This window comes from Artibeus jamaicensis, unplaced genomic scaffold (assembly GCF_021234435.1).
Source record: "Artibeus jamaicensis isolate MK-2021 breed Jamaican fruit bat unplaced genomic scaffold, CSHL_Jam_final scaffold_3222, whole genome shotgun sequence".
In the NCBI taxonomy this organism is placed as follows: domain Eukaryota; kingdom Metazoa; phylum Chordata; class Mammalia; order Chiroptera; family Phyllostomidae; genus Artibeus; species Artibeus jamaicensis.
Genome location: NW_026522038.1, coordinates 1029220 through 1055717, shown reverse-complemented (window position 1 = coordinate 1055717; position 26498 = coordinate 1029220). Strand labels below are relative to the sequence as shown.

The following is a 26498-nucleotide window of genomic DNA, read 5'->3' as shown; positions in this document are numbered from 1 at the left end:
ATTTGGAGACTGTTGGGGAAGAGCGGAAAGAACTATGACTCATAGATATATGGGGTGAGGGGCTCAACTTGCTTTTTAATTCAGTCCATGCTGCCTGGAGGTTGGGGAAGTGAGAACAGCTATGGAAGTGGGAGGAGAGGAAAAGGGAAGGTCCTGGAAGGAAGCTAGGACCAGGACCAGGACATGAGGACCGGGGGTGGGGAGGGACGGCATCATTCATACACTGAGACTCAGCCAAGGTCACTCACTGCTGGATGCCAGCTTCCCCAGCCTGCCTGCCCCATCCCAGCTCCTGTCCTACTAGCTCCCTCAAACTCCTGTGGAGAGGAGGGGGATGAAGGTGTGGGAATGGTGGCACCCTTTCCCTTGCCAGGAGCAAGGGAGCCAAGGGTCCCTTGCCCAGGAGAATTGGCACTCAGTCTGCCCTGAAGTCTCAGCCACAGTCTGGAGGTCAGGAAGCCAGGGTGCAGGCAAGGAACAACTGCGCCCTTCCCCACCTCCTAACACAAGGTTGCACCTCTTGGCTCAATCCTTGTGCATCTCATCTTTGTTCCTGTTTCCCCAGTCTGGCCCGCCTGCCAGCTGTGTGGATCACTGCAGACCCCAATGTGTTGGTACAGTGCAGCTTCCTATGACCATGAACAAGGGAGGCCACAGTGGCCTTGTGGAAGACACAGCTGATGCTGCACTTACAGGACACAGCCCCCACCTGCTGGGCCAGCACGGTGCCCTGCTCATGTGTAACAGAGAAGCCACGGCTGGACAGCCCCCTCAGTACAATCAGGTTGGTCTGCATGTCCTGTTTACAGCCAACCGGCACAACCTTGTCCTTGGAGAAAACTGAGTCTCCTTGGCCTTAGAGAAAACTCCTGAGGCTCCTGAGTCACTTCTTGAGGACCCTACCCAGAGTTTCGGGTAGGCTAATGTGGAAGCAGACGAGCACCTGGCCTATCTGAATCAGGATAGGCCAGGGGCCTGATGTTACCATAGTAAGGGGAACCTGAAGTGTCCCACGTGTTGAGCTCAATGCAGTGCTTCTGTCTCAAAGGTTGCAGTGCAGTTCTCCAATATGGTGGGGTTGTAACTCCTGGGTTAGGCTTCCTGGGCAATGCCTGCAGCAGTGCCATCTCATCTTGCCACATTCCGTGTCCCCTACCAGCATGATCTTGCAGGAGTCACTCTACCCTCCATGGTCCTGGCTATGCACCACCCCCCTCCTTGGTGTCACTGCGACACCAGTATCTGGCAGGTGCCCCAAGGTCCACCGGGGCCCCTGGCACCCACTGCACCTCCCCAGTCCCTTAAAAAGCCTTGTGGCACATTGGTTGAAAATCACAGTTCTAGACCATTAAATCAACTCTTTTTCTGCTTCTCAACAAAAACTTTGCACCAGCTTCCTCAAATTACTTTCCACTATTACCTACTACCTCCATGAATTCTTTTCTACCTTACACTGTAAATTTAGCAGCTGTCTTCAGTTTTTCATTTCAAGTCTCAGTGGTCATTGTTCTGAACTATGTAACTGTATCCATGTTGATGACTGACTCATTCAACAGTTGATTAGTGTATAGTTTCTTCACCAGAACTTTCTCATTCTTTGTTTCCATTCTGGACATTCTGTCTCTAGGCAAAGCCCCACCCCAGACTTCATTAGCATAGAGTGCTGCCCTACCCTAAGACTGTATCCATTTTCTCCTCATGCCATAGCCTCCAATTATGAGGTCCAATGCATTTCATCCATTGGAATAGGTAGTTCTTATGGCCGTTTTCCACTTTGAATCTCCTATGGTAGTTACCGTGGCAATGATGATGCGTTTTTCATTTGTACTTCTCTGCAAGGTGAACTGGTACCTTGGCTTGTTGCTGGCTTTCTGCTTAACTGATTATAACCTACCGGATATCTGACACTTAATTTTTAAAGTTTTTTTGGCAGTCAACTGTAGCTGGCAATGCATAGTCGCCGGTTTAGATTAGCACCAAGAATTTCCATGATTTTCATCTGCTTGTCAACACAGTTTTCCACCAGTGTGCCAATCTGCTAGGAGAGTACTAGTGATGCCAAACAATTGTGCAATAGCAGGTCATTCATGAAAACGCTGCTGTGCAGGGTGACACTTGCAGAGGACATGCCGCTCTACCCAGATGCTGGTGACTTCCAGCCCTCTGCTCGTCCGCAGGGCATGCGGCCCGCCTGTCCGCAGCCCCACTTACCAATGTGCTGCCGTTCTGCATGTTGTGCAGGTCCCTGTGGGCGTGAGCACAGAAGTCCAAACAGGCAGTGACCCCTGAGAACGGGCGGCCTTCCTTCAGACCCAGGCGGCACTCTGGTGCTCTGTGTTCATATTCAATCTGAAAAACAGACGTGAGTGGGCGAGTGCGAGGCACTCGGCCATGGATTGACAAAAGGTACAAGACCTGCGCACTAACTAGGCCAAAAGGCACATCGATATTCAGTATTTTTAGAAGTGTTGCATACTTTATACCCCAAAGCACAGTAGAATGACACAAAATAAAGCAAAAACCTTGACATTGCAAAGTTATTTGACAGGGTTACTGAGGTTTAATTGACAAATATTAAACAGGATACATTTAGAGTGTACTATTTGATAAGTTCTGACATATGTACATGTGAAACCATTGCTGCAATCAGAATAATGTACGTATCTTTTACTCCCCGAAGTTTCCTCATACCCTGTTATAATTCATGGCTCCTCTTTGTTCCCGGGCAAGTACTGATCTACTTTCTGTCACTATTGATTAGTTTGTATTTTTTAGAATTTTATATAAATAGAATTATATTTATATGAATTTTTAGAATTTTTGTATATGTTATAAGGTTAAGAGTCCAGGGTAATTTTTCCCATATGGCTATCCAGCTGTTCAAACACCAGGGAATAAGAAAGTTCTTTCTTTCCCAATGAATTGTTTTTGTTGATGATTGACTATCCATGTTGGGTCTTTTTCTAGACTCTGACCTTCTGGCATATAATGGCGTGTGTGTGCACACCAGTATCAACTGTCTTGATTACTAAAAATGTGGATTGTTAGTAAATCTTGAAATCGGAGTGTAAATCTTCAAGTTCTACTCTTTTTTTTTTTTTAAAAAAAGGGATAAGTCATACACAACCCACAAACACAGAGAATAGACATGCATAACCCACAGACAGACAACAGTGAGGTGATGGCCTGAGGGAAGGAGTGGAGGCGGGGGGTGGGCAGTGGTGGGGAGGTGGTGGTAATAGGAACATCTCTAATAGTGTTACCAATAAAAATAAAGTTAAAAAATAAAAAATGTAGTTTATTTTTAGTAAATCTTGAAATCAGATTATAAATCTTCAGATTCTGGTCTTCTTTTAAAAAATTATTTGACCATTCCTTGTCCTTTGCATTTCTCTCTAAATATTTTAGAATCACCTTGTCAATATCTTAAAACACTTGGTGAGATTTCAATACATCATGTATTGAATTCCTCTGCTTTGATTAATCTGGGACAACGGACATCTTCACAATGCTGTCTTTGTGATCGTAAACATGGTGTATTTCTCCAGTTATTTCGGTCTTCTGTAATTTCTCTCAGCAATGCTTTGTAGTCTCAGTGTACGGGTCTTATACTTCTTTGGAAGAGGTATGCCTAAGAATTTCATATTTTTCATACTATTTTAATTGCCATTGGTTTCCATTTCAATTCTTAGTGGTTTATTGCATATATTAGAAATACAATTGATGTTTGTGTTCTGCAACTTTGTTAATCCATTTATTGGTTCTAAGAGTTTTGGGGTTTTTTTTGTAGATTCTTTGGGACTTTCTATGTAGATGAGCTGCTGTCTGCAAATAAGAACAGTTGTATTTCTTCCTCTCCAATCTGCATTGTTTGTTTTCCACTCTCTAAAATTTTTAGTTAGATGTTAAATAGAAGTGGTAAGAACGAAGAATAAAATACTTGTGAAGATTCCTGTAAAGATTCCTAATCTTACAGGTAATATGCTCAGTCCATATTAACATCATTAAATATGATGTTAACTTTAGGTTTTTGATCTATGCCTTTTATTTGTCTAAGAAAGTTCCCTTCTATGAATGCTGAATACTGTCAAATGTTCCTTATTTTTCTGTCTATTGAGACAGTCATATTTTTTCCAGTTATATTTATTAATATGGTGAATCACATTGATTGATTTTAATGTTAAGTGAATGAATAAGATAAACTCCATTTGGGCATGATGTACTATTCCTTTACACATTGTCAAATCCAATTTTCTGTAATTTAGTTAAGAATTTTCACATTAGGATTTATGAGAAACATTTGACTATAGTTTTCCTTTTCTTTAATACTTTTGTCTTGTTTTAGTATCAGAGTATTTCCAGCCTCACAGAGTGTGAGTTGGGGAGTGTTTACTCCTCTTCTATCTACTTCTACTTCCTAATCTACTTCTACTTCCAAGGTCATAAGATTCTGAATATGCCATTTGGCATTTTGTGTGGTTTGTGACTGTTTAGTCCATGCTGTGGTATGGTCAGCATCATGCTGTTCCTTGGATAAAAATGTACAGAAAATCTAGTTGGTTATTAGACAGACTTATGCCATCTCATAAGAAATACCATGCCGGGGGTTTGTGCATGAATTACTGAAAATTCATCTCCATGTCTGGAAGACAATTCTAAGTGCATGGCTTTCTGATGATGTAAGATTTACTATTCAATATGGCAGGCACTAGGTAAATGTGGCTATTTAAATTTAATTAAATAAATTGATTAAAATAAAAATAAAATTCATTAACTCTCTTGCACTAGCCACATATTAAGCATTTAATAACCACAAGTGGCTGGCAGCTATTGAACTGAATAGTGTAGACAGAATATTTCCATTTTCATAGCAAGTTCTCTTGGATAGCTCTGGTCTAAAATATTATTTCTACATATGAAAGCACATGATTTTGAGATGTGAACCTGGTAATTCAGGCCTCAAGTTTAATGTTAAGACAACCATAGAAGAGACCGAGAAATGTAAGTTTACTGGGTAGGTATAAGGAAATATTTAAATTGAGAGTAACCCCATGTAGTTGGTGGAAGACATGCTCTGAAGACCCAGTGAAGTTTGACTTTAGTGATAAGATTTTAACTATGAAAACAGGGAATGAGACAAGGCAGCACATTAAGATATGAGAAATAAAGGTAATGTATTCTCTTGGGGGAAGCAAGCAAAGATCAAATGGTAAGTTTTGACAATATCTATAACCCCAAAACATCTTCCCATTTACTATGTGGAAAGATCACGTGTCTATTTTTAAAAAATCTTTAAACCATGTTAAGACATATAGATGAACATTACCAATAGTCCCTACCATGCAATATAAAAAAAACCTTATCCATTCATAGCCATTAATTGAATTAATTTAGAGAGATATTACATTTACTTTTTATGTACAAATGTATGTAGTATTTAAATTTTGTTTTATTGTGTTAAAAACACAACATGAGATCTACCCTTCCACCTAAATTTTCAGTGTACAGTACATATTGTTGACTATAGGTATAAATGTTGTACAGCACATCTCTACAGCTTATTCATCTTGCTTAACTGAAACTTTATAACCATTGCTTAATACATCTATGCACTTATTCATATATAAATATTTAAAAACATCTCGGGGTGGTGAACACACAATATAGAGGTCATGCATTATAGAATTGTACACTTAAAACATATGCAATTTTATTACCCAATGTCACCCCGATAAATTGAATAAAAGAGAAAACTGAATTAAAGAAAAACACCAAAAAAACATCTCATGAGTTACATATTGTCTCATATATAATCATCTTGTTATAGCTTAAAACTTTTGAGTACCTTCATATTTTATGTACTCAAGGTTCAGGAAATGCATAAAATATTCCAAAGAAAATGTAACAAGGTAGAATATAAATGCTTAGAAAATCAAGTGAATCTCATTCTACAGTGAAAATCAAAGGAGTAAACATTAATGCTTTGTTTATCTGTCTCTCTTCCCAGCTAAAATCATTTGATTAATAGCATCTATAAAGAATTCACTTAACAGAAAGCAGTGGGACTTGAAATTTAGCAACATAAACAATTCATTTTCTTCTTTTCATTCCGATTTATTGTGTTTCTCATCCAGAATTATTTTTCAATAGCACCAAAGCATCATTGACTAAATTAGGTAAGGTGGTAAAATAATAATTTTAATCCCACTATTATAAATAGCATTTAAAATAACTTTCATAGACATTTGTATACATTTCTAAAATGCTAAGTTGTGATATAAAACAACTTATAAACAGATCACCATTATTAAAATTGCTTCCTTTGCTCCCACTAAAAAAAGAAAGAGTTGAGGTTTAGAGAAAGTGTTAAGGTCCACAGTGGAAATGAGTAGCTAAATCATTCATTAGAATTGGTCTGTCTGCTATTAAACTAATATAATCCCACTAGTCTTCGATGTTAGGTAAATGTTTGCCAATGTACTACTGCCCTTCACACTTCCTGGTATCCCTTTCTGCTATGTACTCTGCTCCATGCCTTCTCGTCACCTCGGCTTTCCTCCATCCGTCAGTCTGCCTCTCGCCCTTAAATCTTCAGTCATTGCTCTTAGCCCTAGAACTCACTTGACTGGTTTCTCTTCCTCCACTTAATCATGAAATGTTGATGTGCTCCAGAATCCCCTCTCCTCTCTATAATCTCTGCTCTGAAAAACAGGCATTCACACCCATGCAGTCACTTCAGTTCCTTCCTGCATTTTTTGTAACTTGCAAACCTACAGTGCTGGCCAGGGTTCTCCTTTGGATTTTCCAGTAACCATCCTAGAAATATACAAAACCTAGCATCTCCAAAACAAAATTTATCCTCTTCCCTTTCTCTCCCCCAAACTTAATTACTTTCCCTCCCTGATTCCTGATACTAGTTAACAGAACTACCTGTTCAAGTCAGATTATTTTTGACTCATCCTCAAATCCAATGTCACCAAATTCTGTAAGTTCCACCTCCAATGTTTCACATCTTTATTTCCTTTTATATATCACTGCTCTTTCCTTTGTCCAATGATGGCAATAGCTTACTTCTTTTACAATTTAGTCTTACACTGATCTAAATTATATTTCATTTATGTGGGTGGTTCAGTGACCTTTTTAAAATTAAATGACTTCACCCCCCCCCCCCCAACCACAACACACACTTAACATACCCAAATGTTAACTTCCTTACCTACGTGATGAAATTCAAAAATCTTTTTGTGGCCTGTAAGGATTTGTGACCTGGAACTCTACACTGGTACTCTACTTTCAGAGAAAACCTTTTTGTGTCAGAAATGGGTGCATACTTCCATCCCAGCTGCTACTGTATTATTCTGTAATTGCTATTTTACATATCTATATCTCTTCTAGGGGAAACAATTCCTTAAAGACAGAAAAACTACATGCTCATGTTCACAGTGACTAAACAGTGTCTGGTTTGTAACAGGTTTTCATTAAATGCTTTTGTTGTTGATATTATTGAAACAGAAAAGACTTATAGTCTTTTGCTTCTTTCCTTAGTATGTCTGAACCAGAATTTTAGAAAACCTAGCCTTCTAAGGTGCATTGCAGAACATACATATAAAATAGAAATTTGCTTGGTTCATGAAGCCAAGGCAGAAATAAGGAGGATCTAGCAGAATCTAGCATATGTGGGCACTTACTTTACAGCTTTATGTGGGTACGTACACACACACACATACACACGCACGCGCGTACACACACACTTTCTTTGAAGACAGTTATGAAGTGGTAAGAGCCTATAGTTTGGTCACATAATTTTTTGTTTTTTTTAATGTTCCAACATGTAATGTCATTATATATATATAAATACATATATATACACATATACAAATATATATAAATAAATATATTATTATATTATAATATATAAATATAAATGAATAAATGCATATATATTTATTTATTTAAAGATTTTATTTATTTATTTTTACAGAGGAAGGGAAGGAGAGAGGGAGAGAAATATCAATGTATGGTTGCCTCTTGAGGGTCCCCTGCTGGGAACTGGCTTGCAACCCAGGCATGTGCCCTGACTAGGAATCGAACTGTGATCTCTTAGTTAGCAAGCCTGTGCTCAATCCACTGAGCTACTCCAGCCAGGGCATGGGTCACGTAATTTTAATCACCAAAAACTTCTTACAGAGATAAAATTATTCATATGAGAACAAAATTAGTAGATATTGTGATCCTCAGAAACTCATATTTACTGATTAAAAGACCAAAATAGTGTCATTTTGTTTAGCAAAAACAAAACATTGCAGCATCTTTAACAATTAGAGAAAAAGTTAGAAAAATCTGTGCCTCAAAAATATTTTTGGCAATAAGTAGGTAGGTCACCAATAATAAGTCAATGATCCAGTTATTGTCAATTATTTAAACTTACCTGATTATTATATGCATCGGGTGCGAGTTTCTTGTAGGTCGGTGCCATGAGAGTGGACAGGTTTTGTAAATGAGACTCCAGTTTTTCTTCCTGTATAAAATGAATAATTCTACATTAAATTCTCTATCTATTCTCTCTGTACACAAGAGACAATGTCAGTTAGATCCCCCCTTGTATCTTAGAACCAAATTATTACATACTATTCTTCTTGCTGAATAACTAAAGGACTTTGACATGACTATTTCTAGGTGAAAGTACGGGCCACACATTACTGAGTTTTGTATGTACTATTCAATATCTAGTTCTTCAGCATTTTCATAAGATTAATTAACTTTCCACGTTGCCTACAGACAGCTGGCATTTTATAAATAGAAGCCTACGCTAGCAGTAGGGTTGGGAGCATGAGAGTCTATGGTCTGAAAAAAGCCACATCTCTACTACCTCTCCAATTAGCTGCTAAGGATGATGAGCTATTTATTAAAAGGAATTGTTTGGCCCTGGCTGTGTAGCTCAGTGGATTGAGCACGAGCCTGTGAACTAAGGGATCGTGGTTCGATTCCCAGTCAGGGCGATTTTTTCAAAGTAATATTTTTTTTTAAGTCTTAAGGTGATAATACTCAGTTGTTCTATTCATACTTAGAAGTTCTCATTTCATATTGATGTTTCACTAAAAATTCTGGGAGATGTGACTACCAGGCAGAAATGTGCTTATTCACATTTTGAAAAGGCGAGGAGGATTCTGGACAGTGCTCCCCCACCTCACTAAGGGAGAATGCTGCCAGCCATTTCCTGAATTCGCTTCCCATGGAACCTGGCTGGAGCGATGGACATTTATGAGATCAGGTTGAACTGGCTCTCCAGTGTGGGAGCTTCAAGTGGCCGACAGCATGTGAAATTCCTGCTCTTCATTAGGCTTATGAAATATTTGGCTTTCCTTACAAAAAGAAGACATCTAGCATATTTAAGTTGTTTATTAAAAATGATTCTTAAAAATATTATATCATAATTTCATGAGTTTTGCACTTCTATTTACTATCATAGACATAAATAATAAAGTTAACAAAAATTTCATTTTTGGCATATCAATGTTATAATATCCACAGTATAACTATATTTTAATTACATTTAAAGTTGGAAAGATAATTATAAAGTGCACAGAATAACTAAAAATTTGGTTATATCTAAATGATAAATACAGTTAGGTTTTCTGATTATTCAATTAGCATACTCTAGAATGCATGCTACCCAAATGTTGTTAAATTTGATACAAACCTGCAAGTTATATTTTGAGAAATATATATTGTTGAGAAAAAACAAAAACCAGTAACTTCAATAAGAAATCAGTGTTCATTTACTTCAATTGTACTTTTATATTAAAATCTAAATATGTTTTAGGTACTTAAATGCATTTATTATAGTAACTAAATTACCAAATCTTATGGTGTGAAAATGTGACTAGAAATAATCTTTTCTGAATGTGGCAATTTTATTCAGGTTCAACAGATGATAGTTTTAACACTAAAGTGTTAATGTTTAGTTTTAATATTGAATTGATAGCTGTTCAAAAGTCTAGAATTAATGTAAAAGATAGAGAATAAATATAAAAGGTAATAGGTATGAAGAGCTTATGTTGCTCAAGTCTTGTTACTTTGTTATAACGTGGTTATTGTGTTAACTTAATAAATTATAATGTGTCTACAGTTTTGCAAAAATTTTGTTGATTCATCTCTGAGATGAAATTTTTTTGTTAGACTTTAAGGGAGTGTGTCATATTGTTCATCTGTGCTCATCAATTCTCCATCAACAAATAAAGGTATTTCAGGAAGTAAACAAACCTCTTTTGGGTCATCCCCAAGCAGCTTAAATTTTCTTGGTATCTTGCTTCTGGCAAACTTACATCCATTGTAGTACATGCTCCATGAACAACCAAAAGAAAAGGAGGCACCACAGGTCTCTGGGTCCAGCCCTTGACAGGCACAGGTTCTCCTGAGAAATCAAAGGATCAAGTTCATGGGTATGGTTAGCATTGTCTAGGCTGCCAATCTCATATTCTGCGTATCTACACACAAATATGAGAACAAGTTAGTTTCCGAACAACATCTAATCTAATTCTATATTAAGCTGTGACACCCATATCAGAAAAAAACTATTTTAATTGACTTTAAATATAAACAAACTTTTTATTGTAGTATAATACACACAGAAAACCACACATCATTTTATAGCTTGCAAATGCTCACAAATGAAATATCCGAGACAGTAGGATCCAAATGAAGAAATAAAACATATTCTTGCACCCCAGAATCTCCTCTTAATTATTCCTCCCAGGAACTGTTCCCCCAACAATAACTTCTATCAGAAGAGATTAGCTTTGCCTATTTTATAATGTATATAGGATATTATATACCTACTGTATACAGTGTATCTAGATATACACACATATGTGTGATGTAGTTTTGCCTTATTATAAAATATATTAAAAATACTAGTATTAAATATATTGTATAAACTAGGCAAAACTATATGCACACACGTATATAGAATTATATAGTATAAGCTGATTTGTGTTTTGCTTTTGTTCATTATATTCAGAATATACAACATGTTAATGCATGTGTTGTGCTTTATTCATGTGTTTATTTGTTGAGTTGTTTTTCATCATATGCCACAATTGAACTATTCTACTATTGATGGGCATTTTAGTGCTTTCTAGTTTTTGGCTAAAACACACGATTGTGCCTTCACAGCCCAAGTTAAATATATCCTAGAAGCAATAAACACTAAGCTAAGAAGCCAAAAAACAAAACATGATAAAACAACCTCCTAGGAAACCTATTTTCACTAGGTATGCTTTCAGCTTTACTGAGAAATAACTGGCAAACAAAACCGTAAGATATCTCAAGTGTACAATGTGATGGTTTGATATATGTATGCATTGTGAAAGGTTTCCTCCACAGAGTTCATTTACACATCCATCACCTCATGTATTCATCCTTTTTTTTTTGGGGGGGGGTGGAGCTCTTAGTCAAATATTTAAGTTCTACTTTCTTAGAAAACTTCAAATATATAACATAGTATTATTAACTTTAGTCACCATGTTATATACTAGATCCTCAGACTTTTATAACTAAAATATTGTATCTTTTTATAAAACTCATCCTATTTCCTCTGCTCTCAAGCCTCTCATAAACATTTTTTGGCTCTGCTTCTACGAATCTGACTTTCTTTTGCATTTGTTTCTGATTCCACATATAAGTGATTCCATGCAGTATCCGTGTGGCTTATTTCACTCAGCATAATGCCCCCCAGGTTTCCACGTTGTCACAAATGTCAGGACTTCTTTCTTAAAGCCTGAAAGGGCATTCCTGTGTGCGTGTTGTATGAATGAAACACATCTTCTCTACCCATTTTCTACCCACAATTTACCCACTGTGGATACTCAGGTTGTATCCACACCTTGGTTACTGTGAGTAATGCTCTAGTAAACACTGAAGTGCAGATGGCTCTTTGAGATAATAATTTCATATTCTTTGGATATACACCCAGAAGTGGTATTCTTGGATCATATGGTAGTTCTAAGTTTTTGAGGAATCTCTATAATGTTTTCTGTGGTGGCTATACCAGTTTGTGTTTCCAACAACAGTGTATAGCATTCCCTTGCCAGCATTTGTTATATCTCATTTTTTTGATAATAGCATCCTAACACGTGTGAAGTGGTATCTCACTGTGGTTCTGATTGACATTTCCCTGATGATTAGTGATGAGAAACAGCTTTTATGCACCTGTTGGCCACTTGTATGCCTTTTATATAAAAGGTCTATTCGGGTCGTTTGCCCAAGTTATGTTGTTTTCCCCTCCCTCCCTCCCTCCCTCCCTCCCTCCCTCCCTCCCTCCCTCCCTCCCTCCCTCCTCTCCTTCCTTCCTTCCTTCCTTCCTTCCTTCCTTCCTTCCCTCCTTCCTTCCTTTTTTGCTGTTGAGTTCTGTGAGTTCTTTTTGTATTTTGGATACTAACCTCTTACTAGAAATGTGGTTTGCAAATACTTCCTTCCATTCCATAGCTTGCCTTTCATTTTGTTGATGATTTCCTTGCTGTGCAAAAGCTTTTTAAATTTGATGTGGTCACACTTAACTTACTTTGCTTTTGTTGCCTTAGCATTTAGTGTCAGATCCAAAAATCACTGTCAAGATGTTTACCCCTGAAGGGGTTAAAATCAGGCCTCCTGAAGATGTGCCACTTTGGCATGTGAATTATTTCCAAGGCAACAGAGATCCTGTGGACTCACATGAAACTTTTACCTCTCCTTTTAAACAATTTATTCTAGGGGACTTGCTTATAATAAGAGTTATCATCAGAAATAATTTTTATGACTTATCTATAGCACAAGGCAAACCCCTAGTTACTGAACATCTGCTCTTCCTAGCATCCATCCTGCAAATGACCTTCCTCCCTTCTGAAGACCCAGGGTACCCTCACTCAGAATATTATATATATATGTCATTTTCCCTTTCTGTATCTGAACCTCTCATGTTTGTGAGCTCTTCGACTCTCTCATACATGTGGTTTTCCCATATGTACACATATAATTAAACTTGCTTATTTTCTCTTGTTAATCTGTCTCATGTTGGTTTAATTATTAGACCAGCTGGAAGAACCAGAAGAATAAAGTTTCTTCTTCATACCTCCTATGCTTTTTTCTATGAGTTTTATAGTTTCAGATCATATGTTTAAGGTTATAATCCATTTTGAGTTGATTTTTGTCCATAGTGTAAGAGAGGACTTCAGTTTCATTCTCTTACATGTGACAATCGGTTTTCCCATCATCACATTATTTATTTATTATTTATTATTTATTTATTTATTAAAATTGTTGTTCAAGTACAGTTGTCTCCTCATCATTTACTGAAGGGAGTACTCTTCTCCCATTGTATGGCCTTGGCTCCTTTGTCAAAATTAATTGAGCATATTTGCATGAGTTTACTTCTGGGCTCTGTATTCTGTTCATCAATCTATGTGTCTGTTATAATGCTAGTACCATACTGTTTTGATTGCTAGAGCCTTTTAATATACTTTAAATTCCAGAAATATGATGAATTCAGCTTTGTTCATCTCAAGACTGCTTTGAATATTGGGGACTTTTTTTTTGGCTCTATACAAACTTAAGGATTTTTTTCTATTACTGTAAAAAAATCACCATTGAAATTTTGACAGGGATTTCACTGAATCTGAAGATTAAAAAAAATAGTACAGGTATTTTAAACAATATCATTTTTCCAATCCATTGGCTAAGAACATATTTCCATTTATTTGTGTCATTTTCTATATCTTTCATCAATATCTTACAGTTTTCAGTACACAGATCTTTCTACTCCTTGGTTAAATTTATTCCTAGGCATTTTATTTCTCTTTGTACTATCATGAATGGGATTGCTTTCTTAAATATTCTTTTAGTTAGCTCATGTTAGTATATAGAAATACATTGGGTTTTTGTATATCAATGTTGCATCCTGATATTTTACTAAATTTGTTTAATGTAAGAGTTTCTGGTATGATTTTAAGAGTTTTCTACATATATGTTATCTGCCAATATTGATGAATTTACTTTTTTTCTTTCTAATTTGGTTATCTCTTATATCCTTTCTTGCTTGATGTCTTTGACTAGGATTGTCACTAGCATATTAAATAAAAATGGTGAAAGTGGGCATTTTTGTCTTATTCCTATCTCAGAGGAAAAGCTTTCAGTTTCTGAACACTGAGTATGATGTTAGCTGTGACCTCTCATATACGATTTTCATTATGTTGAGATATATTCCTTTTTAATCAATTTGTTGAGTTTTTACCTTAAAGGGATGTTGAACTTTGTTAAATGCTTTTTCTGTGCCTACTTAGATAATCATTTCATTTTTATCCTTCCTTTTGTTAATATGGAGTATTGCATTAATTGATTGGATATGGTAAACCATCTTACATCCCTGGAATATAGCCCCTTCGATCATGGTGTATGATCCTTTGAATGTACTACACAAGTTGGTTTGCTAATATTTTGTTGAGGAATTTTACATTTTATATTCATCAGGGATATTTGCTGGTAACTTTCTTTTCGTATAGGGTCCACTGTTTTGGTGTCAGGGTAAATAATGGCCTTTTAAAATAAATTTGGAAAGGATCTCTTCAAATTTTTTGGAAGAGTTTGACGTGAATTCAAACTCAGATAAAATGAAAACAGCCTGACTAGTAAGGTCTTCTAGAGAATTACCAAACAGGTAAAATGATGACTCTTCCCTGGGAATGGGGTTTTAGATGACATCCAATCAAATACTCCTACATCCAGGCGTTGCCAGGACAATTTTCACCATGAATGAAGCCTCTTGGTTTCCAAAACTGTTGTGGAGTTCAGGGTACAATGGGAATAAGGCAAGTTGAAACACTAAAACTTATTCTTCTCACCAAAATCCCATTGCCTTTCTTGAATAAATGTTCCTGGAAAGATGCAGGGCTTTTGTAAATTCATAGATTTCTCAGAAGTTGATTTCGATAATATTTACTAGTGTTCTTATTGCTTTTATGGTAGAGAGATTTCAGAGATTCTTATTCTGCCATCTTTGCTGACATCTATAAAATTATAATTCCTAATTATAACATTTCTTTTGCATTCTTTAGCTTAAATTCTTTAAATACATTTTATTTATCAGCTGTTTGGTCACTATGAAATATATATTGTAAACAAATGACAGAATAAATCCATGGTAAGTTGTGAAATTTTTGAATAGTAATTTAGTGCCTTAGTAATCATCCAAAAATAATCAATTAGTTTGTTCTTTGTTTTAGTATTGTTATTAACTCATGGATTTTAGCCTATGTTCAGTAACAAGGTCTCCTCATGTTACAATATAGAGAAGCAATTTCCAAATAATAACATTACTACTAATAAACTACTGATGTGCAATGATGTCAGAAGAACAAGAACTCAATTGAAAATTTCACTAAAAGAGTTCCATAGGAGCTTACATCAAGGGAAAAAAGATCAATGAAATCAAAGACAGGGAAAACAGCAGTGGAATTCATCCAATTAGAGTAGCAAAAGTTGAAAAGAAGGAATAGAAGTGAAGACAGCTTAAGGATTTATAGGATACCGTTAGGACCAATATATACATTATAGGGGCCTAGAGGAGAAGAGATCACTTTGAAATTTATGTTATGAGGCCATTATTACCCTGATACTAAGACAATGGAAACTATAAGAAAAGAAAATTGCTAGCCAATATCCCTGATGAACAATTTTACAATGTAAAATTCCTCAAAAAATATTAGCAAACCAAGTTTTGTAGCACAAAGGATCATACACCATGATCAAGGGGGCTACATTCTAGGGATGTAAGAAAGGTTCACCATACCCAATCTATGCAATGCTCTACATTAATAAAATGAAGGCACTGGGATGACATGTTAAAGTGCTGTTAAGAAAAAGACAACTACGAAATTCTGTATCTAGCAAAACTATCCTTCAATAATGAATAATAAATTAAGATATTTCCAGATAAATAATTTGAGAGCATCTATTACCATTAGGACAGCTCTATAAGAAATATTAAATGAAGTCCTTCAGTTTAAAAGGAAAGAACACTAGACAGTAACTTGAGTGTACATGAAAAAATAAAGAGAACCAGTAAAAGTTAGTACTAAGGTAAACAGAAAAGATGGTATACATATTTTTTGTTTTAAACATTTTTTCTCCTATCTGATTTAAAGGGAACTGTATAAAGCAATAATTGTAAGTGTATGTTAATGGGCATACAATGTATAAAGTGTAACTTTTATAGAAAAGGAGTATAAAGAAAAAGGAGGGAACAGAGTTATATAAAAATGAAGCTTCTATACACTATTGTAATTAAACTGGTATTTCTCCAATTATGTTGTTATAATTTAAGATGTTAAAATCTCCAGGGTGCAACCAACAAAAATATAACTTCAAATAATATAATGAAAGGAATGATAAGGGAGTTATAATGGTACACTAGAAAATACCAATGGAATACAAAATAAGGTAGTAATCAAAGAACTGAGAAACAAACAACACAGACATATAGAAATCAAGAGTAAATTGGCAGACATAAATCAAGCTTCATCAGTAATTAGATTTGATGTATATGGATTAAATAACACCATTAAAAGGAAAAGACAGAAAAAAATGGGTTAGAAACAACCCAGCTGCCTCCAAGAGACCCGTCTCATCAAAAGATACACACAGACTAAAAGTAAAAGGTTGGAAAAAGATATTTCACACAAATAAAAATGAAAAAAGGTGGGATAGAAGTACTTATATTTAAAAAATAGACTTTACAACCAAGGCTATATAGTAAGAGACAAAGAAGAACACCACATAACGATAAAAGGAACAATCCAAGGAAAGGATATAACCCTAGTAAACATTTATGCACCCAATACAGGAGGACCTAAATAGTAAAGCAAATCTTGATGGACATAAAAAAAGAGATCAACAGAAATAGTTGAAGCTGGGGATTTTAATACCCCATTGCCTTCAATGGATAGATCTTCTAGGCAGAAAATCAGCAAGGACATAGTGGCCTTAAGTGATGCACTAGATCAAATGGATTTAACTGATATCTTCAGAGCATTTCACACTAAAGAATATACATACTTTTCAAGTGCACGTGGAACATTTTCAAGGACAGACCACATGTTGGGACACAAAACAAGTATCAATAAATTTAAGATGACTGAAATCATATAGAGCATCTTTTATAGGCACAATGCTATGAAACTAGAAATCAATCACAAGAAGAAAACTGAAAAATACACAAAGACATGGAAGCTAAATAGTAGCAAGGACATGGAAGCTAAATAGTAGGTTATTAAACAATGAATGGGTCAACAATGAGATCAAGGGAGAAATCAAAAGATACCTTGAAACAAGTGAAAATGAGAACACAAAAATCCAAAATCTATGGGACATTGGGAAAGCAAACCTAAGAGGGAAATTCATAGCAGTACTTGCCTATCTTAAAAAAAAAAACCAAAACAAAACAAGAAAAAGCTCAAATAATCACTCTAACTTCATACTTAAAGAAACTTGAAAAAGAATAACAAACAAAGCCCAAAGTCAGTAGAAGGAAGGAAATAATAAAAATCAGAACAGAAATAAATGAAATAGAGTCTAAAATAATGATATAAAAGAGCAGTGACTCCAAGAGTTGGTACTTTGAAAAGATAAACAAGATTGACAGACCTTTAACCAGACTCATCAAGAAAAAAAGAGAGCGAACCCAAATAAATAAAATCAGAAATGAAAGAGGAGAAATAGCTGACACCAAAGAAATACAAAGGACTGTAAAAAAAAACCTTATGAACAATTACGTGACAGCAAAATGGACAACCTGGACAAAACGGATAAATCCCTAGAAACACACAATATTACAAAAATAAATCAGGAAGAATCAGATAATCTGAATAGATGGATTACACCAATGAAGCTAAAACAGTAATCAAAAAACTTCCAACAAACAAATGCCATGGACCAGATGACTTCACAGGTAAATTTTACCAAGCATTCTGAGAAGAACAGCTCTCTTTCTCAAACTATTTCATAAAATTTAAGAGGAGGGAAGGCTCCCAAACTCATTTTGTGAGGCCAGCATTATCCTAATTCCAAAACCAGATAAAGACAATAAAAAAAATAAAATTATAGGCCAATATTATTGATGAATATAGATGCTAAAATCCTCAACAAAATATTAGCAAATCAAATATACCAATGTGTCAGAAACATCATACACCATGATCAAGTGGGATTTATTCCAGGAATGCAAGGTTGGTACAACATTCACAAATCAATAAATGTGATATACCACATAAACAAAATGAAGAACAAAAAGCACATGATCACATCAACAGATGCAGAAAAAGCTCTTGATAAAATCCAGCACCCATTTATGATAAAAACTTTTAGCAAAGTGGGAATAGAAGGAACATTCATCAACATAATAAAGGCCATACATGACAAACCCACTGCCAGCATCATAATCAATGGGCAAAAACTACAAGCATTCCCCTAAATCAGGAACAAGACAGGGATGTCTGCTTTTACCTCTCATATTTAACATTGTACAGGAAGTCCTAGCCACAGCAATCAGAAAAGAAGAAATAAAAGTCATCCAAATTTGAAAGGAAAAAGTAAAACTGTCTTTATTTGCAGATGATATGATACTGTACATAGAGAACCCCAAAGATTCCACCAACAACTACTAGAATTGATAAATGAATCAGTGAAGTAGCAGGATACAAAATTAATATCCAGAATCAGCTGTGTTTTTATATGCCGATAACAAACTAAAAGGAAGGAAAATTAAGAAAACAATCCCTATTGTAATTGCTTCAAAAAGAATGAAATACCTAGGAATAAACCTAACAAAGGATGTAGAAAACCTGTATGTAGAGAATTATAGAACACTGAAGAAAGAAATTGAAGACACAAATAAATAGAAGCACATACCATGCTCATGGATAGGAAAAATTAATGTCATTCAAATGTCCATCATACACAACACAAACATTAGATTCAATGCAATTCCAATCAAGATTCCAATGATCTATTTCACAGAAATAAAACAAATATTTCAAAAATTTTATATGGAACCAGGAAAGGCCCTGCATAGTAACAGCGATCCTCAGAAAGAAGAACAAAGTTGGAAGATCATGCTACCTAATATCAAACTATACTACAAGACCATAGAAATCAAAACAGCCTGGGACTGACATGAAAAAAGACACATAGATCAATGTAATAGAACAGAGAATCCAGTAATAAACCCACACCCTTATAGTCAATTAACATTCGGCAGAGGAAGCAAGCATACACGATGGGCTAAAGATAGTTTATGCAATAAATGGTGTTGGGAAAATTGGACAGATACATGCAGAGAAATGAAACTAGACTGACCACCTTCATCCACCACACACAATAATAAATTCAAAATGTATCAAAGACTTAAATGTTAGACCCAAAACCACAAATATCCAAGGAGAAAATGTAGGCAGCAAATTCTCGGACATTGCTTTAGACATTTTTTATCGACTATATTCCCCAGGCAAAGAAAACAAAAGAAAAAATAAACAAATAGGACTACATCAAACTAAAAGTTTTTGCACAGCAAAGGAAAATATCAACAAAATAAAAAGACAACCCTTAAAATGGGAGAACATATTTGCTGAATACATCTTATAAGGAGTTAATATCCAAAATTTATTAAGACCTTACAAACTCAACACCAAACAAACAATCCAATAAAAAAATGAGCAAAGGACCTGAACAGGTACTTTTCCAAAGAGGACATACAGATGGCCAACAGACATATGAAAAGATGCTCAACATCACTCATCTTCAGAGCAATGCAAATTAAAACAACAGTGAGATAGCATCTGACACCTGTCAGAATGCATAGCATCAATAAATCAACACACAAGTGCTAGCAATGATGTGGAGAGAGGGGAACCCTATTGCACTGTTTGTAGAAATGCAGATTGGTGCAGCCACTGTGGAAAGTAGTGTGGAGATACCTCAAAAAATTGAAAATGGATCTGCCTTTTGACCCAGTGATCCCACTTCTGGGAATATATGGGAAGGAACCCAAGACACTAATCAGAAAGAACATAAACACCCCTATATTCATTGCAGTGTTACTTAAAATTGCTGAAATATGGAAGCAGCCCAAGTGTCCATCACTGTGGAATAAACTGTGGATAAAACAATTGTGGGCTATTTTACACCATGGAGTTCTACTTGGCCATAAAAAAGGAGAAAAGTTTACCCTTGCAACAGTATGGACGGGCATGGAGGACATTATGCTAAGTAAAATAAGCCAGTCAGAGAAAGACAAATACCATATTATTTCACTTATATCTGTAATTTAATGAACAAACTAAACTAACACGCAAAACAGACAGACTCACAGATGGAGAGCAGATGACAGCTAGTGGGGGGTTTGGAGGGTGGAGGGACTGAGCAAAAGGAAAGTGGACTCCTGGACGTGGACAACAGTGTGGTGATTGCTGGGAGGAGGGGGTGTATCAGGGGTTAAATGGTAATGGGAAGAAACAGTAAAATGAAGATTACATTTAAAAAAGCACAATCCAATTAAATGTTGCCTACAAAAGACACGCTTTTAGTTTTCAGCAAATAGGCTGAAAATAGAAGGATAGAAAAAGATATGCAAATAGTGATCAAAAGCTAAATGAAATGCCTGCACTAACTTCAAAACAAAATTTAAGAGAATATTTTCATCTTACTAAGTAATTAATAAGTATAACAAAGAAGTACATTCTACAATAATAATAATAAAGGGGACAATTCATTAAGTAGATGTAAAACACATATAAACCTAAGAAGAGAGAGCCAAAATACATGAAGTAAATAATAACAGAATTAAAGGATAGAATAGATAATTTAATACCCCACTTTTAATAATGGGTAGAACAACTACACTGAAAATCAAGCAGAAAATAAAGAGATGAAAAAACACTGTAAGTCAGCTAATGACCACAGACATCTACTTTAGAGAGCCTGGCACCAAATAGCAGAACCCTCCTTGTTCTGAAGTGCTCGTGAAGTATTCTCCAGAATGGACTACATTAGATTATAGGACAAGTCTAATTAATTAAAAATAATCAAAGTAATATAAGGTATATTCTCTGTTATCAATGGAATAAAATTATGAATGAATAAGAAACAGAGTTGGGTAATTAATAAATATGTAGAAATCAAACAATATACTCCTAAATAATCAGTGAGTCAAAGATAAAACAATAAGGTAAATTAGAAAATATTTAGTAAAAAAGTGAAAATATAAAGTCAGTATATCAAAACTTTATGTAATGCAGCTAAAGCAAGCTTAGAGAGAAATTTATAGTTTAAAATGCCTATGGTAAAAAGTAAAAAAATTCTCAAATTTCTAAACTAATCTTCTACCTTGAAAAACTAGATACAGAAGAGCAAACTAAATCCCAAGCAAGGAGCATGAAGAAAATACTAAAAATTTGAAATGGACTAAATAGAGAATAAGCTACAGGGAAAATCAAAGAAATCACAAGTTTTTTTTGAAAAAAATCAACAAAATTTACAAAATTAGCTAGAATGACCAATTAAAAAAAGAGACCAAATAATTAAAATAAGAGTGAAAAAGGACATTATTACTGATCTTATTAAAAACATTATAAGTGAATATTATACCACTAATATATCAACAAATTCGATAACCTACATGAAATGGACAAATTCCTACAAAGTTGCAAAGTACTGAAAGTGACTCAAGAAGAAATGAGTAAACTGAATAGACTCACAACAAGTAAAAAATTTAATTAGTAATCAAACAATTAAATAAATAGCCTCAGGACTTTACAAATTCTTCCAAAAAATAAAAGAGGGAACAATTCTCAATGCATTCTATGGAGTCAGCATTCTGGCTATAACAACATTAAAAACTATCATAAGAATATATGGACCAGTATCCCTTATCAAGAGAGATATAAAAATCCTCAATAAAATACTAGCAAACAGAACCCAGCAACATATAAAACACTATACATTATTCATTATCCCATAAATGCCATGTTTCTCCACTGCACAAAAATCAATATAATGTACCACTTTAACAAAATAAAGAATAAGAACAACACGATTATCTTATTAGATCCAGAAAAAACAGCTGAGAAAGTCTAACACCCATTAATAATATAAATATTCAACAAGCTAGAAACAAAAAGATACTTCTTCCACCTGATAAAGAGCATCTACTAAAACAAAAAGGTAGTAATGAGACAGCTGGATAGCCAAATGCAAAAGAGTGAATTTGGAATCTTACATAACAACATCAAATGAACTCAACAGTGATCAGCGACTTACATATAAGAACTTAAACTAAAATACTTAGAAGAAAACATTGATGTAAATCTTCAAGACCTTGGATTAGGCAACAGTTTCTCAAACATGCACTAAAAGTACAAAAAAATTAATCCAAAAATAGATGAATTTGATGTAATTAACATTAAAAGCGTTTGTGCTTCAAGGAGACAACCTACAGAATAAGAAAAAAATGGCTGTAAACCATGTATCTGATAAAGTTCCAGAATATATAACTCCTACAACTCAGAAAACAATTTAAAAATGAGCAAAGATTTAAGTAGGCATTTCTCAAAAAAAAATGCCAAATGGCTAAAAGCACATGAAATAAAGCCTGACATTATTAGTCACGAGGAAACGCACATCCAGTCCTTGAGGTACAGTTCATACTGGGAGGGCTGTAATCAAAAAGACAGACAACAATGGGTTTGCTGAGGGTGTGGAGACATTGGGACTTACATATGTTGCTGGCTGGAATACAAAATGGTGCAGCTGCTTTGGAGAACAATTTTTTCCCCTCTCAAAAAGTTAAACATTATAATTACCATATGACCAATAATGTCACTCTTAAGTCTATACTCATGAGAACTGAAAATATGTCTCCATAAAAAAAAAAAACTCATGCACAGCCCTGGCTGGTGTGGCTCAGTGGATTGAGTGCTGGCCTGAGAACCAAAGGGTCACCAGTTTGATTCCCAGTCAGGGCACATGCCTGGGTTGCAGGCCACATGCACAATAGAGGGCACACCAGAGACAACCACACACTGATGTTTCTCTCCCTCTCTTTCTCCCTCCCTTCCCCTCTCTAAAAATAAATAAATACATCCTTTACAATTTTCAAATAGCCTTTTTTTTAAAGGGCTAGTGGGGGTGGGGGGTTAATATCTGAAACAGTATTGACAAAATGTTGATAAATATTGAAGCTAAGTAATAGGCCCAGAGATTTGTTACACTACATACCTCCATTTAATGAACATTTGAACGTTGCTATAAAATAAAGCTTCTTTAACAGTTTAACATGACCTAGAATGGCAGAATGCATTTCTGGCTTTGCCTTTCTTATGATGAAAGATACACTCCCACAACGCTTAACTTGCCAAAAAACTGTTGGTTAGGCTTAGTAATAAAATTGAACTCTCAACGGGAAATCTTTAAAGGAGAAACAGCTGGTCTGGCTCAAAGGAAATGTGAAAATCCGTTTGTGACCACCCCCCTGGAAGCTGCTCTCAGAGTCCTTTCCTGGACTTGCAGTGGGCGGTTCTGGTGCATTGGGGCCCTGGGACTGGAGGGACTCAGGGAGGAGTCTCACACGGCCTTGATCATGAAACTGAGCCAACAGCTCCAGTTTGATATTATCTGATATTCTTGGCAAAAAGTCACAATTGTAACTTCTGTCAGACATAAAATGTATTTTATGGGGTAGAAGGAACTTCAAAAGTATGTCGAGTAAAGTCTCTGTTGCCACTGGTTAAGTGTCTCTCTTAACCATGTTTCTCAGGTACATTTTTTTGAGGAATTGCTGTTTGGAGAATAGCCCAGAATTAAAATTTTATCTAAGTAATTTACACATCTTCACCTTGAAATTCTAGACAAGAGATAACAAAAGTTACAGACTGGCCTTTCAAAAGTCTTAATATTTGAAGTATATCTTTTAATTATAATTTTTTAGACCCTGGCTCAATTATCATTCTGGTTTCCACATGTAAAATAACACATTTTAGGAGGGTTCTTACATAGAATTTCCTTCTATGTGTCAGATTCCATTCCAGGCAATGGCATTTATAGGAATTAAAAGCCTTAAGAGGGAAAACATCAGAGATAAAATAATAATGAAAATTAAATCAATTACAAAGAATATGAAATGTAGTTTACATAAAACTTTAGGAAATTTAGGTACAACAACTGTCATTTTTCACAAGTTCTTCAGTGCTTTAGAAGTTTAAGCCCTCACGTCTAAGAGGAAGAGTCTGCTTTAAAAATACAAAGCAGTGTTACTGAATTCCTGAAAAAAAATGCTATCATGAATTAATTAGCTCAAGATGTCTCAGCTTTCATTTTCTTTTTGATTCAAAGCGCCTTCCTACATTTTCAAATGAGAAACAAGGACAGTTTCCCCTGAAGAGTATTTTACACCTAAAGCAGTTCATCACAAGCCTGAGTAGTGTTATGAATCCGCCACTTCTCCTTCTTTCCTTATTCATTCCTAAAATGAAAGCATGGCAGTGAGGGACCCACCATGACATTTCTGGATTATAATTTCTATAGAGAGCCACATAACAATTTTTTGTAGGAAAAGTAACTTTACAAACAGATTATTTATAGTTGATTTGCAGTCCTTCATGACCCAGACAGAGGACCTATTTTACTACAGAGTTAGCAACAGGCCACCTGTTAGAGCAATAGCAAAAGAACTGGTCTGGTTAGCAATGGGGTTGCTGCAGGGAGCAGCACCGTGTTTCCATGGGCTCGGAAAACTATCCTGCAGTTTGGTGTATACAGAGGAAAGGAGACTAAAGAAAGAAGTACAAAATTAAAACTATTCTAGAACCAGCTGTGAGTAAAAATAAGTACTGTTAGATTTCGGTGAATTATCCTATAATCTTTGAACACTAATACAGGAATAGCATAGTAGAGGAATGATACAAAGTGGAGCTTCCTCCAAGAGAAGGTTTAAACTTCCTCCAAGTGGAGAGGTTAAAAACAAACAATGAACAGAAACATACTAATACGTGGATGCATAAATATATATAACTACAAAACTCTGCTCTTCTATTCCAAATATTTACATTCCTGAAAAATGCATATCCATACCTACTAAATTCTCGATTATTTAGTCATATTAAAAATGGAAGCAATTTTGATTACTTTGTGGAAATAATGAACTACACTAAATGGAAGTCAAAATTTGTATCTCTACAACTTCTAGATGCCTCCTATTTTGTGTACCACATATACGATTAAGGTTCTTGACCTGGGTATCCTAAAATTTCTCACCAAACTTACTTTCTGTTTCCAATTCTTCCACTTAGTAGGGCTGTCCATGCTTATGTAATGTGATGGTCAGGCACACAAAGAGCTGTAATTTGTAGAAAGTGGACACACACGTATTTTCCAGTTTATGGTCTGACTGAGTGCATGTGGATAAGAGACACTCAGGCCAGTCCATCCTAACTAATGGCTATGTTGTCTGAAGGCACAAAACATGAATGAAATCATCTCGAGCCGTCCATGTTAGCGAGCACAATCTCCCATTGCATGACTGTGAAGCAGCACTATGATCCTCCTTTTATAAATGTAAAAATGTGGGTTCTCTTCCCTCCAACCAAAGATCAGGCTTTCCTATCAGTGGAAAGTAAGGAGAGACCCTGGCTTCACTTACTCTTCGTTCAGGGCACACCGACGGTTGGTGAGCGCGCCGTATTTCCTCAGCGTCTCCGTGAGCTCCGAGTAGAGTTTGTCGGCCAGAGACAGGGGGATGCCTTCCCACACCAGGATGAGAATGACAATCACTGCGGCCTCACAGGTGTGTCCGGCTCGCTCCCGCACCAAGCACAGTAGCTTCTCCTCACTGCAGCTTCTGCGCACCACCTGTGCAGGTCACCGTTCCACCCCAACACCCCACCCCAACCAAAACAAAACAAGGGTCACTTGCAGCAGATGTCAGCACTGATTTATGTATGCACATTTTCTCACGCCTGGGACACAGTTAGGGCAACATTTCCCCCGCCTGCAACTTTTTTTGCTGCCCGTGTACAAAGTGAGGGTTTACCCTGGGGTGGGAACTGCTCAATGGTTAGCAAACTAACTAAACATTGGTGGATAGCACAGCATGTTGGGTTGGCAACCCTGGAATGGCTGAGCCAGAGCTAGGTGGAAGACATGCAGATCTTTTTCATGAAGTTCAAGGTTTTCATAAATGGCGATATAAAGATTAACTGAAGGTATGTATTTAAAGGAACAATTATATTTGTAGGAGATACTTGAATGGACCTCCTCCTCCCCATTCCATTCTTTCCATTAAATATGGCTAATACACATAATTATAGAGATAACACATGATAAAATAAATACAAGCAATAGTCCCTTTAACTGTCTTAGATGACTCTAACCTGGGTAACTCAATTCTCAGGATTAGATTAATGAATCAAAATGCTAAGATT

At 35.7% G+C, this 26498-nt stretch overlaps 1 protein-coding gene and 1 pseudogene across 2 annotated transcripts in view; both read right to left on the bottom strand.

The window, feature by feature from the left end:
• The window catches only part of TET2 (tet methylcytosine dioxygenase 2), a 115402-nt gene that overhangs the window by 8859 nt on the left and 80045 nt on the right, over positions 1–26498 (bottom strand). The window contains exons 6-9 of one of the 2 annotated variants that reach the window (XM_037154447.2): positions 25718–25926; positions 10264–10414; positions 8429–8518; positions 2212–2349 (exon numbers count right to left, since the gene is read on the bottom strand). In XM_037154447.2, coding sequence (XP_037010342.2) covers positions 2212–2349; positions 8429–8518; positions 10264–10414; positions 25718–25926 — 588 coding nt within the window. Of the gene's footprint in view, positions 1–2211; positions 2350–8428; positions 8519–10263; positions 10415–25717; positions 25927–26498 lie in introns of those variants that run through there. The other variant, XM_037154448.2, reaches the window with a different exon arrangement.
• LOC128626127 (rho-related GTP-binding protein RhoN-like) lies at positions 310–2128 on the bottom strand (annotated as a pseudogene).